Source organism: Girardinichthys multiradiatus, chromosome X (assembly GCF_021462225.1).
Source record: "Girardinichthys multiradiatus isolate DD_20200921_A chromosome X, DD_fGirMul_XY1, whole genome shotgun sequence".
NCBI lineage: Eukaryota > Metazoa > Chordata > Actinopteri > Cyprinodontiformes > Goodeidae > Girardinichthys > Girardinichthys multiradiatus.
The window spans coordinates 35015681-35030468 of record NC_061817.1 but is presented as its reverse complement, the minus strand read 5'-3'; the positions used below and the strand labels follow the sequence as shown (position 1 = coordinate 35030468).

Genomic DNA, 14788 nt, shown 5'->3' with positions numbered 1-14788 from the left:
GTGTTCCAGCAGTTTTCACGTCATATCCAGCTTGTACCTGGTTCCTGAACATCCTGACCTATTTCCTTTCACTAAGGGTGAAGGTTTGGATTTTCTCTCAGATCGTGTCAAAACGTCTATATACATTTTAGTTAAATAAATTTTCTGAACTAATGCTTTTGGTATTTGCAGTTGTTCAGAAATGGTTCCAAAAGAGTTTCCCCAACATGCATAAATCTATATCTGCACTTCTTAAATCTTCACTGGATTTTCCTGTTGTTCTGAGTATTGTTCAGTCCAGTGGGTTCTGCCAAACAAGTCATTTTATGCTGCCAAGAGAAACTACCAGCTGCAATCCATCATGATTAGTAACCAGAAGTTAATGGGCATCGATCTTATCAAATCAAAAGCCATTCTGGAACTTTTAGCGTTACTAATTAAAATACTTAGGTGAGAGTGTACAGATTTCTTCTGTTTTTCCTTTTTTGTCACTTAAATATTTTACATGATTAAAAACATTTCCAAATCAGACAAAGGCAACCTGAGGAAATGCAAACCCTAGTATTGAAATGATTACTTTAATTAAGAGAAAAAAGGCAATCAAACCAACCTGGCCCTATGTGGAAAGGTAACTGCCCCCTAGTGGCTGTTCCAATCCTGATGTCAAAACCTGGCATCAAGGGTTTTTAAGAACTGACAGTGAATCTTTTACATCGCTATGGCTAAACTGTGGCCCACTCCTCTTTGAAGAAGTGTTTTAATCTACATTGGGGGGGGGGGTTTGGAGCAGGAACAGCTTAATTAAAACCACACCACAGTATTTTGATTAGATGTAGGTTAGGACTTTGACTAGGCCACTCCAAACCTTCATTTGATTGTATTAAGCATTTCAGAGGAAGACTTGTTGGTCTACTTTGATCACTTTGATGCTGCATAATCCAAGTACCCTTGAGGTAAGGTCAAACTGATGGTTGGAATTCATTATTTCATCTGTTACAGCAGATTGTCCGGGTCCAGAACCAGCAAAGCAGTCCCAGACCATCACACTACCACCACCATGTTTGACTGTTAGTAGAATTTAATTAATTTAAATGCTCTGTTAGTTTTACACCAGATGTAATGTGCCATTCATCTTACATAAAGTTTTACTTGTGTCTCCTCACTCTAATGAATAAATTACCAAACATCTTGGGAATCAAGATGCTTTTTGGTCCACAGAGGTTCTGGGCTTGAAACTCTGCCGTGGAGCCCATCTTGTCCTAGTCTATCTTTCTGATTGTTGAAACACCTTAACTCAGGTAAGTGATCCCTGCTGAGCTTTAGATGTTGCAGGTTCTTCTTCTTCATTCACCATGAAAAGATGATGTGTTCAAATAAATCCAGAACATCCAAAAACTCCTTAACATTCACACCCATCATGAGTTTATAGAAAACTTCTTACAACTGCAGTTCACCACTTTCCAAATATCAAAAACAAGAAATATAAGTAGAGATGTACACATATGAAAACCTTGGCTTGTTTCAGTAAGATTGAGACCTTTATTTTATGATGCAATAATTAGTTTTAAAATAAAAGTAAGCAGAGTGAGAACTGAAAGGCATGCAAAACACTTTGCATAGGGCCTGAATGGCAACATGTAGCGATAACACGGTTCTGTCTGTCAGTTTACTCTTCTTCTTCATAGCTTTTCAGATACACTGTAGGAAAATTTAAATATAAACCTCGTTAAAAGGAAATAAACTGAAGTAAACCATTTAATAAGGAGTAAAAGAGCAGCATTAAATGGAGAAAAGACAGAACAACAGCTACATGGGACAAAAAAACAAGACATACTGAACAAAGCACTGCATGTATGGGTATAATGGTCACACAGCGCCCCCTGTATCCAAAAAGAAGTAACAATAGTCTTTGTTTTTGTTAATGTATACTTTATATTTTGCAGCTGAACTGAGATTTAAGGGTAGGTGGGAACGTGCGCTGAAGCAGCTCCTCCCTCCGTCTGACCGAGGAGCTGTTCTGTCTCACTTCTCTGGGACCCTGAGCTGTCCTCCTCGGAGCTGGACGGGACAGAGAGGCCCAACACCTGCTTCACTTTGCGGGGAAGCTCCTGAATGTGAAAAGAGGAAGGCGGAAAGAGGGAAGTTACGGCAGCGCTCTGGGTTAATCAGGAATTTGTGCGAGCTGTTTTTCTAGGCTTTATAAATCTCTTAAGAACTTTTCTTCCTGTTGCATAACAAACATTTCACACATGGTTCTTGAGCTCCAGACTTATTTAAATAAATGGAAAATGTGTCAACTCCGGGACAGGGACAACAGATGCAGCAAGCAAGGAGCTCTTAGTTTGGCACATTTTATGTTCTATGTGACATAAAATACAGGCTGTAGATGATGTTTCCAGGAAGGAGTCCACTGCATTTTCCCACATCTGCTACAAAGATGTGAAGGGGCCTCACGAAATAACAAACTCACCACTTATCCTTATCTTCACTATACACAGAACAGGGTTCTTCAACATTTCCTAGAATCAATTTCAAGGCTTTTCAATTTTTGCAGCAGAGTCATTGCAGAAACCCCTAAAACACACAAAGATAAGCGAGCAGCCAAAGAAACGACAGCAGAAAAATGCTAGAAACATTTCCAGATGTCCTACAAAAAGGGGGGGGGGGGTTTCTTAAACAACTATGTAAAGTAATGCCACAGTGTTAAAAATAATTTCTATAATTCTGCAACCAAGCAGCCACAATTCACCAATAGTTCTTCATGCTTTCTAGAGGTGTTTTAAAGTTATTCTTTAGAGTTAGGCTGCGCTTTTACCCACTTTTCCTCTATATCTGTGAAGGAAAAAATCATCAAAGCTTTTGACCCAGAACTGAAAAAATTAAAATCAGCAATCAACGTAAAGGGTAAAAAAAAAGTGTCACTGTTTAGCTGATACTCAAAATTTTGGACAACTGATACAGTAACTTGCATTTACATCTACCTCCCCTGAGTCAACATCTTGTAGAACCAGTTTCTGCTCCGGGTCTTTAAAGGTACCAGCTTTGCTCATCTACAAACGTTTAGCCCAGTCTCCTTCAGACTGAATGGATAGTATTTGTGGACATACATTTTCAAGCCTTGTAATAGATTCTCAAATGGATTTAGGTCTGGACTTTGACTGGGCCATTCTAACAAATGAAAATGCTCTGATCTAAACTGTTCTAATGTATTTCTCCTTTTCAACTCATCAGGGATTTGGGGTTGTAGCTGAAGTATTATTTGAGCTTTTGAGATATTAATCAGCTGCTCCCGGTTGTAAGAAACAACCACGTTGCCATGGCAATGCATCATAACAAATGTCCAAAAATAGAAAGCATTAAGAAAAATCCTCCAAGCTGCACAGCATCCGACACCGGAGTGGACAGTCGTCCAAAAAAAATCAACTGTATCCACCACAAGAGGAATAGTTCCCAAAAAAGATTAAATCAGAATCAAAAGTAACAGAGCTACTCCAACCTGCTGCCACCTTGAGCGGCGCAATTCTAGAAATGAACTAATCTGATTGTATTTAGAGGAATCAGATTAAATTTTGTGCTGGTCTATCACATAAAGTTCTAATTAAACACATTAAAATTTGACAAAATGTGAAAAAGTCCAACCTGTATGAATAATTTGCTGCTGGCTACAAGAACAACTAAAACAGCACCGACTATTTACTGAATCACAGGGTGTGAACCTTTACTCACTTTACAGCAAACAAACTGCAGGTAGATGGCCTCCGCCTCCCGCAGGACGGTCTGCAGGTCCAGCTTCATCGTCAGCTCATTAATATGCTGCAAACCAGTCATGATGAGGAAGATGAACATGTCTGCCTGCACATGTACATATTACAGGATGCATTAATAATAATAAAGATAGGGGAAGACCTTGAGGATGGTGTTGAAGTCGTGGTCTGAGCCAATCAGCTCTCCTCGCTGGGACTCAAGGATGGAGCAGGCGATCAGCAGGTGGAAGTTGTCACATGGAAGTCGAGTCCAGAGGACCTGCGGAGGAGACGACGTGCAAAGAGAAATGATACTTGCTGTTAACTCAAACTGTTTTAGGGTTTAATCTGGTCTCTTGTTAGCTGCATAGCTCAGTGGTACTCTGCCCTTTTCAACCTAAATTGTGAGCTTGATGTTCATTAAGAACTTTATGTCTTTTACCTTTGACAGCTTCTATTTGCCATGACATGAAAGATTTTAATGAAACAAGCAAAGTAGTTTAATATTTGATAATCTTGTACGACTGAGTTTTGGGTCAAATGTTTTCAATTTTGGGCTAGAAATCCTCTTTTAAACGTTTTCAGTCTAAGTTTAGCAACAAGAGTGGGACATTGGTCAGCGTTTGCTCTGTTTAGAGAAGTTTAATCAATGGGGGTTGTGGTGTGGGTGTGCTTGGGGTTCTATTTAAAATGAAGGCAGAAACACGGGTAATAACAGAGAAATACTGCGTGTTGTATCTAACATTTTTAATGACATTTTATGTGTCTTCCCCTAAAAATAAAGATAGTTTCCGTCTGCATCAACCACCTGTGCTTAAACGGTTGTTGGGGGCCGAACAAAATCATTCAGAGGGCCACAAATGGCCCCCGGACCGCCCTTTGGACACCCTTGTCTAAGTGGGTTTGCATTTGTGCCAAAATGCGTTGAATGGTACTATTAGGTGACGTATGTAGGCAACGGGTTGCCTTTTATTTCAGGGTATTAAGGTAAAGGGGGCTGGATAAAAATGCATGCCACACTTTTCAGATTATTTCGGTAAAAAAAAAAAATCACTGCTGTGAAGCACTCACCTCCCACAAGGTGAGGATATCTTCGAAGGAAAACTCCCTCTTGAACCAGATGAGCAGCCAGCGGAAGCAGAAGCAAAGCGAGCCGCTGTCCTGCGAGTCTAAGCGGCATAAATAAGACTTTCAGTGTTCTTATTTTCACCAAAAATAAAGACAGAAAAATGTGCAAAGTGTTGAGAATAGCGCATAAATGGTTGCATGAAAGACGCTCATCTGCTTTCTTCTTCCTTCTCTGACCTACTTTTCCACGAATCATTTGCCTCAGAGCTGACCAGGGCTCATTTCACTACGGAGTCTGACTGGAAGAAAAAGCAGGTGAACTAACCGAGGAAGTCGCACAGTTCTGGGTCCAGAGCCTTCAGCAGGATACTGAGCTGAAGGAGCTGCTGCTTCATAGCCTCCTGGGACTCCTCAAAGTTCTGGTGCTGCAAAAACACAAGGAGCAAAAAGATAAGATTCTTGATGCATGCCATTCCAGCAACTGCACAGAAAAAGGAAACAACAATATCCAGGCCTAAATGCAAGCCTATAGGTAGAGAGAAGTAAATAAAATGAAAACTACAGAAACCAGTTCTGCGCTGAAATTCTGAGGTCGTTAGTTACTGATGAAGTTCTCAACTAACCACCAGCTCCATGAAGCCAGTCAGACACCAGAAGGACTCCACCTCATTCTGAGTGACAAACAGGATCGGAGAGAGGAGGTCGCTCATCCCCTGGACATAACCTGGACAAAAACACAAGGAAGACGTTAGAGGGACGAGTAAAAACTCAGATTGTTAGGAAAAAAGGACAGTAAAAAGTAAGTACGCCCTCTTTTAATTCAAGGAGTTTGGAGTATCAGGAGAAATAAATGATCTCCAGCCAGATGCTGCTACTTAAAGCTCTTTATTAAAGCAGCAGGTATTGCCACTTCTGTAAGAAGCAACAGTTGATGTCTATGGATTTAGGAAGGTTTCCAAGGACATTTTTATCTGAAGACTGTTGTCCTACAGAGAGAAAGATCTTTTAAAAGTGGACAACCTTTAAGATGGCTGCTTAACAAGAGAATATTCCCCCAAAGGTCAGATTCTGCAATACCCAGAGGAATTGCAAAAACCCAAGAGCTCCATCTCAGAGGCCACAGGCCTCAGCATGTTACAGGTTAAAGTTCATCCCAGGACAATGAAACAACAACTGAACAATCATGGCTTGTTTGGAAGAGCTGATGGAGAAATCCTCTTCTCTCTAAAAACAAATGTGGCAGCTTGACTTGGTTTGGAACCTCTGGACCAATGTTCCTGGGTCAGATGAGACCAAAGTTGAGAGGTTTGGTCAGAATACCAAGCACCATGTTTGGAGAAAACCAAACATCATATCAACACCAACACCTCAATCCAACTATCGAGCACGGCGGTGGAGGAGTGATTATTTGGGCTTGTTTTGCAGCTACAGGAACTGGGAACCATAAACTCTTCTGTGTACTGAAGAGTCAAATTTGAGGTCATCTGTCTTGACAGATGAACATAGGTCTAAACCACAGCAAGAGCTCGAGAACAGAAAGGTGTTGCAATGGCCTAGTCAAAGTCCAGACCTTAAGACTGATCAGATATAACTGTTTGCAACCCTCCAGAGTAATAGGAGAACTTGGTCGAAAGAGGGTGTACCTTCTTTTTACATGACTGTCTCTACTTTTATTTTGGTCAAATTAGAGGAATTTGTCTCCTCAGAAGGTTTAATGTGGTCAATGAAACTCAGGAGACATGTGGCATCAATCTTCTCCTCCCATGATAAATCATAAACTGACACAGAGTCCAGCTCCGTTCTTTCCCAAAGACACACCAAGATCGAAGTTGTACATGCAGTACGTCATCAGCACGTCATGCAGCAGAGTCAGGCCGGGGTTGTTGTTGCCGGAGAAGAACGTGTTGTTCCTGTCCGTCCTGTTGACGTCCCTCTCTGCCGAGGACAGCAGAACAAAGGCGGTTCAGCATCAACATCTGCTGCAGGGCTCACAGAAAATAACAAACAAGTCTTTTGTCATTTGGCGTATGGCAGAGCTGACCTATCAGGCTCCTGTACCCTCTGAGGAGGGAGTTCCTCATCTCCTGCTCTTCACTCACGGACTTCCACTGCACCTTCATCCTGAAGTACTCATCCCTGCAGACACACAACTGTCTTATTCAACAGATGGTCTTGAAAAGCTGAGCATGTATGAATGTGAGCACCAACGTTTTGACTCGAAGAATGTCCTCTCTTTCCGTTGAGGTGCTCTTCCAGGGATAAAAACCAAGGAGGAACTTCCACACTTCCTTCCTGAGTGATGGAGTGATACCCTGTAAGGTTTATATATATTTAGTTTGTGTTATTTTACAAATGATCAATGCTCTGTTACTCTTTGTCCTGTTTTACCCCTCTGAACACGAGTTCTTTGACTTTCTGAGGTTCCTTCACACGTCCCTCAGAGTCCAGAAACTCCTCCCATTGGTCCAGAGCTCGTCCCCTGGTTACTGCCGGCCTGGGACCAAGCTCCACGCCCTGGATGGAACAAACAATCACAAACATAAGCAGCTCAGCCCTGATCACGGTTATGACCCTGCCATGTTGCTTTTACATCCTTTTTCTTACACAGGTGATGAGCTCAAATCCAGGCTCGTCGTCGGGCTGCGACGGCAGACCCGGACCCTGATTGGTCCGCGTGACGGAGGTCTCAGGAGGGCGGAGGGCGGCACGGAAGAAATTGGTGACTTTGGAGAATCCCCCAAATGTGGTGGCGTATGGATCGTGGATAAATCTCTGTGCGAGATGGACAAGATGTTGTGGAACATTACTAAAAGGACAAAATGTTTCGGTGTGCAACTTCTGAGGTTATCCTACAACTACCGAGACGATATCGGAGCCTCCGTCTTCCAGGATTTGTAGCTGAGGGAAAGCAGCGGAGTTCGAGTCGCGTGGGTAGGCTAGGAAGAGGCGTCCGTCAACGGGTGACCTGATGATGAAACAGAAACCACCAATCAACGGCATTATGAGCTGCAAAGTACAGTACAGCTACTGCCCCCTCTGGTCAAGAGGAGTTAGAAGCCATAGAATAAATTCATCCTTTATTGCAAAATCTCAAACTGAAAATTTCATAAAAACCCAACCTTTAATTTGATTAAATTCCTAAAATTCAACTAAGGCAGATAGATGTATGTTCTGTGTTCATTTTCATGAGTTAGAAAATGGCGTCAGGAAGATAGCCTTCCACCTAAAGTTCCTGATATCTTCATTCAGAGCAATAAGCTGGAGCTGGTGGCGCACCAGGCTGGATGTTTTACTCGCTAACACACGGTGAGGAGGATGGTAGGGGAGGTCAAACAATATCCAAACGTGACTGTTGGAGAGCAGCAGCAGAGAGGGGCATCTTGGAGGTCACGGTCTCCATGACAACCGTTACATACATGTACATGCCGACCGGTCGTAGAAATACCAGGACTCAATCATTCTCCCGTTTCCTTACTACAACACGCTGCTGCCGTCTGTAGATTCTGAACCACTGGTAAGGTTTTTAACCCAACTCTGGCTTCCACTTCATTTTAGGAATCATTTTAAGATTTTGTTATTTGAGTTTAAGGCTGTCAGTGTGTGCTGTCTCATTCTTTCAGCGCAGCAGAACAGATCCCATCACTGCTTACAAAGATGCAAAGCCAATTCAGTGATGTTGCAGCAACAAAACATTGCACGCAAAGCAGACTCTTTCATGTCTGATCTAATAGCACGCTTTTACTCTCTGGCTTTAGACCCACAATGAGATTTTGACCTGAACAAACTTAAGTTGACCTAAAGCCAGAGTTTGCAGTGAGGCTAAAGGACCAAAGGATCTCCTGATACCTGTGTGCTATTATGTCTTTCTGAAAATAACTCAGTAGGTTTTTAACTTGACCAGGACACACCAGGCTGTTTGAATCTATGGTCAGTACTGGTTGTGCTCTACATGTGACAACAAACTTATGTTGCCTCCAAATGTCTTGACTCAGGAGGGCAAAAGAGTACATCACCAGAAAGAACACTGTGCCCACAGTGAAGCGTGGTGGTGGCATCATGCTGCGGGATTACATTTTTTTCCAGATAAACGTGGGATTTTAATCAAGGTGAATTAAAATATGAATATTTCCAAATACCAGTTTTTCATACCCAGAACTTTCAGGTGTCTGCAAGAGAGCTGAAGATGAAGAAAGGTTTTATTTTTCAGCATCGCAGTGAGTTCAAGCACACATCATTAGTCCAAAGCAGGGGTGTCCAAAGTGCAGCCCGGGGGCCTTGTGTGGCCCTCGGAAATGATGCATTTGTGGCCCCATCTGCAGTTCCAGAATAGTACAGACGACCAGCACAGACAGATGAGGTGGAGTAAACATTTCTGAAGAAAGAGATCCGTATCCTACTGAGAATGACCTTTACTAGCTGACTCAAAAGGTTTCAGAAATGATAGGCCTTTCTATAAATAAGGCAAAAGTTTGAGACCGTTTTTATATTTCAGATCTAACATGAATTAGAGATCCATCCATCGACTACTTTTCCTCTTCTATTAAACAGACCATGTTTAGTTCATTTAAAAACATCTAATTCACAATTAATTTCCACATCTTTCTTTAAAACTCTATTTTTGTCTGGCCTGATAGTACTCTGTTTATTCCTTTTTAACTTTTACTGCTATTCTCAGATTTGTCTCTTATATTTGGTTTTAGTGCAAACTACCTTATTCTGGATCAATTTAAAGTACTTTATAAATAAAGTGGAGTCTGTCCTACCTTAACAAACATTGGTTTGCCTGATTATACTGGGACTTTAATTGGAACAGAATGTTTTGGTGAAGCAGGAGCATACGGTAAAGCACAGTGGAGGATCTGTGATGGTGAGGGCCCGTTTCTCTTCTAAAAGTTATGAGAATCTTGTTAGAGCGCATGGCATCATGGGCTCCTTGAAATACCAGGAGGCTGAAAATAAAATTCGGCTGGATTTGGGTCGTCATGGCATCGATCAGCAGGATAATGATGCAAAACATTTCTTCAAAGTAACACAGAAAGAGGAAGAGGAACAAAAATCAACATTCTTCTAGCGCCATCTCAGTGTCAGACCCAAATCAACCGGGGGGCCTGTGGGGTGAGCTGAAGAGAGGAGTGAATAAGAGAGGACCCAGAACTCTGCATGATGATGAGAGGCTGTGCAAAGAGGAATGGACAAAGATCCAAGCTTGTAAGGTGTTATAAGAGAGGACTAAGTACTGTCAGAGGGGGATGTACAAAGTGTCTAACAGCAGGGGGGCCAGTAGGTGTGGCACTGGTGATTTTTTTGGATGGTGGTTATGTAAACAGGCCATAAACCGCAAGTAAAGTCAGTGCAGTCACTCACTGGTCCAGGATGATGTAATGTTGGAGAGCCCTCAGAAGTTCCCTGGTTCCCCCTCTGTGGAAGTGCAGAGGAGGAAGTGGGTGGCCCCCTCTGCTCGTCAGCACCATGAAGTTCCGACCCAATGAAAAGCGGGCCCTCCGGAGAGAGTACAGCTCCGAGAGGGGCAGAGAGAAAGCCCACTGACCTAAGAGATAAATACATGTATTTGTTATTTTGTTTGTTTTAACTTAACTCTTGGCTACGATTGTAGGAATCAGGAAGTAAAACCTGAATCTTTAACTTGGGCATGCTCGCGGTCTTTCTTCACAGTGCTGATAACCGCCCAGTCAGGCTCATACCCCGGGTCAAAGTTTGTGTCCTCCTCGCCTCCTTCCCCATCCTGACAATGAAACAATGAAATCAATGAGAATTAGAAGAAATACAAACATTTTAAAGTTTTTTAGGAAGCAGACAGCCAGAGGTAGCCGACCTTTCTGCTGTAGAGGACAGCGGGCGCGCTGTGACCTTCATCCTCCAGGGGGCTCCACTCCAAAGCAGGCACTCCAGCCTATAGAAAGCGAAATGATTTGTTCATCCTTGTGCTTTATTGGATCCTCGCTTTTTTCTCAGCAGACTTGCCTACCCGTTCCACAATGCGAATGAATCCCGGTATGCCGGTTTCCTGAACAGTCTTCTTGGCGTTTGTGTGGAGGTAAACTCCCTCCTTCTCAAAAATCAGCTGAGAAGAAGACAAATCCTCAGTTAAAAGTCTGAAATGAGCCATATCTGGCCATACTGACTGGACCAAAGTTTGGAAATAAATCAGTTTTAAACTTATGACCTATCTAATATGCAGAAAGGGCATGGGATTAATCAAAGTCTAAGATGACCTTTATGTTTTTAGGCGCTGTTCAACCAAACAGGGAGATAATCTTGTTAATCAAACATGTGACAACGCTTGGAAACAATGAGCTAATCACAGGGAATGATTTCGGTCTTTGTCTCAATGACTCCTACTGAGGATTACCAAAGTCTACACACGCCCGTTAAAACCTCACAATCATTTTAAAACTTTTTCCAACTTTAATCTTTGTTTACTGCAGCTTTTGAATAAAGAATCTGATGAATGAACTGTTGGAAAACTTGTATGCCTTTAATACCTGTATTTTAACATATTTATCTTTTATGCTTTGCTCTGTTATTTTCTTTATGTATTTCCTTTGATGTCCTGTAAAGCACACTGAATTGCCTTGTGTATAAATGCTGCTATAGAAATAAACTTGCCTTGTCTTACAATTCAATAGAAGAACAAACCTTTTGGGCCCAGAAAATATAGAAAATGAAAAAGCTCCAATGTTGTGGTTGCGTAACTGCAAGCCCTTGGACTAATACCTTCTTAAAGCACCTCCGCTGTCAGCCGTCAGTCTTCTTGAGTTCATACCTTCCATCAGTTATAGTGAACCTGATTAACTTTAAATGAAGTATAGCAGGATTTCGTCTTCTTGCATTTGCTTATTTCTATCTGCTGCAGCCTTATTTTGCAGACGCTAAATGGTCTCTTGACACCTTGAAATCCTGTTACAAATGGTTCAAAATGGGCACCAAAGAAACTCCACAGCATTTCAACTTGTCCAGGACGCTCCAAGTGACAACACCACTAAAGGAGCTACTTGAATTTATGGTCGATACTGGTGGTTTTTATCCAGACATATGGAGTATGTCTGGATTACGGAGTAGAGCTACAAGACACAGTCTAAACGGACAAAATTTAAACTTTTGGACCAGCAAACGTGTCATGTGTCTGCTAGAAAGCTAAAGTTGCAAGATTTTATTTTTCAGCATCACAGCGAGTCCAAACACACATCCAAAGCCATGATTAGAACTGATGAAATCCAGTGAGGAGCACGAAGTAGAGCTGCTGCTCCTAAACATCACTGGAAGCGTCTTAAGGTGGATTGTGAATCTGATCAGGATGCCTCCTGGCTGCCTCCTTTCTAAGGTATTCTGGGCATGTACCTATAGTAGCAGACCTAGAAACAGATCTAGAACGTGCTACAGGGACTATATATCCTGTTTGACCTGGAAAACACTAGAAAGCACCCAGAATGAGATAGAAAATGTCTCTGATTGGGGCTGATGTCTTATAACAATTAGGTCAGTAGGACTCAGTAGAACTTGACTGAAGGCTGAGGAGGTAGTGCAGTCATTTGATTTGTCCCTGTGGGACCAGGAACACCTGACAGAAAATGTCACCTCAATGTACTTTACAAGACAAACAGGTTTAATGCCCATTCAGAAATATGACATCCTTGTTTTAAGGTTGAGCCCACTAATGCAACCAGATTATTGCACTTTTTTGCTTTTTATTTTTCACTAAAATATTTGCCTGTTTGTTCGATGAATTGCAGAGAATAAAAGTAACGCTGAATATGGAAAAAAAAAAAAGGTGAAATTATTCATTATGCTCCGATTGTTTTTTACAGCACAGAAACCTGGAACATTTACATGATTAATTAAACTGAACTTTGAACATTTTAACGTTGCTGCAGGAACCAAAATGCTTTAATATAAACAGTTTAATATGTTAGACATCAGAAAGCAACATTTAGAGCAATGAGAGACTGATCACATGACTGGGGTGACTCATCTGTCAGGTCAGTCACAACAGGTCCAAGAAAAACTCGGATATACTTTACAGTTTTTAAATAACTCCCTTCACAAGCGAGCTCCAATATCAACCGAATTAATTACACCGCTATGGCCGAACGACAGGACAGGTTTCCATCTTTTATTTGAAGCCCAAAGTCAAGAGTGAAGCAGAAAATGTTCTGGATTCCTGCGTTCAACGTCACTGAGCTATTGTATTAACCTTAAACATCATCAGCAGCTCGCTGTTAGCAAGCTGGATTAGTTGGGGAAGCTTTGAGGAGAAATTATAAAAGAAATATATAAAAAATACCTTGTAATCTTTCACGGTTTCCTCCATTTTTTGCTTCGCTTCTTCCAAAACAAATGTGACGTCACGCTTCCTGCTCATGGAAAGCTCCGCCCACCGAACGGCATCACGTGACATGAGAGCCAATCAGACTGAATTAATTCCCAGGCATGTCTAAAAAGCCGACGATTTCATAACACATGTCACGCAGACGTCATATGGAAAGCCGTTATATGACCAAGCACAGCTTTGGTCAAGTTCCACAAAGTGACCGCTAGATGGCAGCAGACGTTCTTTATCGTTATGGTCATTAATGCAGAATCTGTTGGCTCTACTTCTCTATTAAAATTACACACGTTCTCCTCAATAAAAACTTAATTTAATTAAAATAAAAGATGTAAATGTATGTAATGAAAACAGAAACCTAAAATCCATTTGAATTACTTTTCGTAGCCCTTTAAATGATATTCCAACAAATATTTTACCCTCATCATGATTTTACAGTGAAAGGTTTTAACAATAAACTATGTTCTTTTATTAATTTATTATTCTTTAAAGTATTTTGGTTCATGTTACCATGATTGTATTACGTAGTTGCTGCAGATTTGTCAGCTTCACATCTTGAAGGAGCATAACTGGACTGAGATCTGGTGGATGTGAAGGCCATTGGAGTACAATAAACTCATTCTGTTAAAGAAACCAGTTAGATTTGATCTGAGCTTTCTGACATGGTCCAAAATCCTGCTGGAAGATGGGTACACTCGTCATAAAGAGATGGACATGGTCATCTACACTACTTAGATGGGCTGTGGTGTTTAAATGACGCTCAGTCGGTACTAGGTCACTTAAAGTGTGCCAAACAAAATGAATTCCCCACAACATAAGACCAACGCCACCAGTCTGAACCGTTGATACAGGGCAGGATGGATCAATGCCTGTTGTTCTTCATGTTCTTCTGATTCATGTTGAGAAGGAAACACAGTGCTCCTGCTGCAGCTTATGTTCCTCTTGCTCCACATTTAAATCTCTCCTTGCCATCTTCTCGATGGTTGTTTTTACAAGGTCAATTATCTCCTAATCGACTGTTTAAGTCACCAGGCATCCCTCATCCATGGATAATTTACAGGGTGAAGTAAAATGGAAATACGCATACCTTTAAAATTAAAAGCATGCAAATAAAACCAGATAGATAAAATCCACAATTTAACCCTGTGATCATACCATCTACATCTTGCAGTTGAAATCGAGGCTCATTAGACCCAGCAGTTTTTCCAATATGTTATTGTCTAGTTATGACGAGTCTGCTTGAAATCTACCTGGAGTAGCACCCTGTGTGGTCTTCTGCTGCTGTAGCCCATCTTCTTCAAGGTGCAACGTGTTTTTGTCCAATCAGAAATGGTATTCTGCATACCTTTGCTGAAACAAATGGTTATTTGAGCTACTGTTGCCTTTGTGTTGTCGTGCAACAATAGGTTTGACAATGAATAACTATTAATAAGTGTCAAAGGAAAAAATCAAAAACAATTAATAAAAATTACAAAGTCATGGCACCACTTTATTATCAGGAAATAATTGCCAATCAGCTCTCAGTTTCTTTGAGTTATTGTTTTATGAATTCCTGCTTGGTGAGGAGTGGTTTTAAAGAACAATAGATGGAGTGACTGGCATTGTCAAACAGCCTTGCACACATATACAGAATAAACACAAACAACTTCTTTTC

General features: G+C 41.4%; 1 protein-coding gene across 2 annotated transcripts; it reads right to left on the bottom strand.

Moving 5' to 3' along the window:
* Positions 1-1495: 1495 nt before the first annotated feature.
* On the bottom strand, positions 1496-13237 carry LOC124862196 (TBC1 domain family member 17-like). 2 transcript variants are annotated; one of them, XM_047356017.1, is made up of 17 exons: positions 13093-13237; positions 10777-10872; positions 10624-10701; positions 10422-10533; positions 10155-10338; positions 7647-7755; positions 7395-7562; positions 7179-7304; positions 6999-7102; positions 6832-6926; positions 6609-6725; positions 5414-5514; positions 5116-5215; positions 4794-4891; positions 3886-4002; positions 3706-3792; positions 1496-2087 (listed from the first exon to the last, which is right to left on the bottom strand). In XM_047356017.1, the coding sequence occupies exons 1-17, from the start codon at positions 13204-13206 to the stop codon at positions 1935-1937; spliced, it is 1959 nt and encodes a 652-aa protein (XP_047211973.1). In that variant the 5' UTR covers positions 13207-13237; the 3' UTR covers positions 1496-1934. The 2 variants fall into 2 exon arrangements, with proteins under 2 accessions (XP_047211973.1, XP_047211974.1); XM_047356018.1 differs by having other exon boundaries at positions 7650-7755; positions 13093-13236.
* Positions 13238-14788: the final 1551 nt, after the last annotated feature.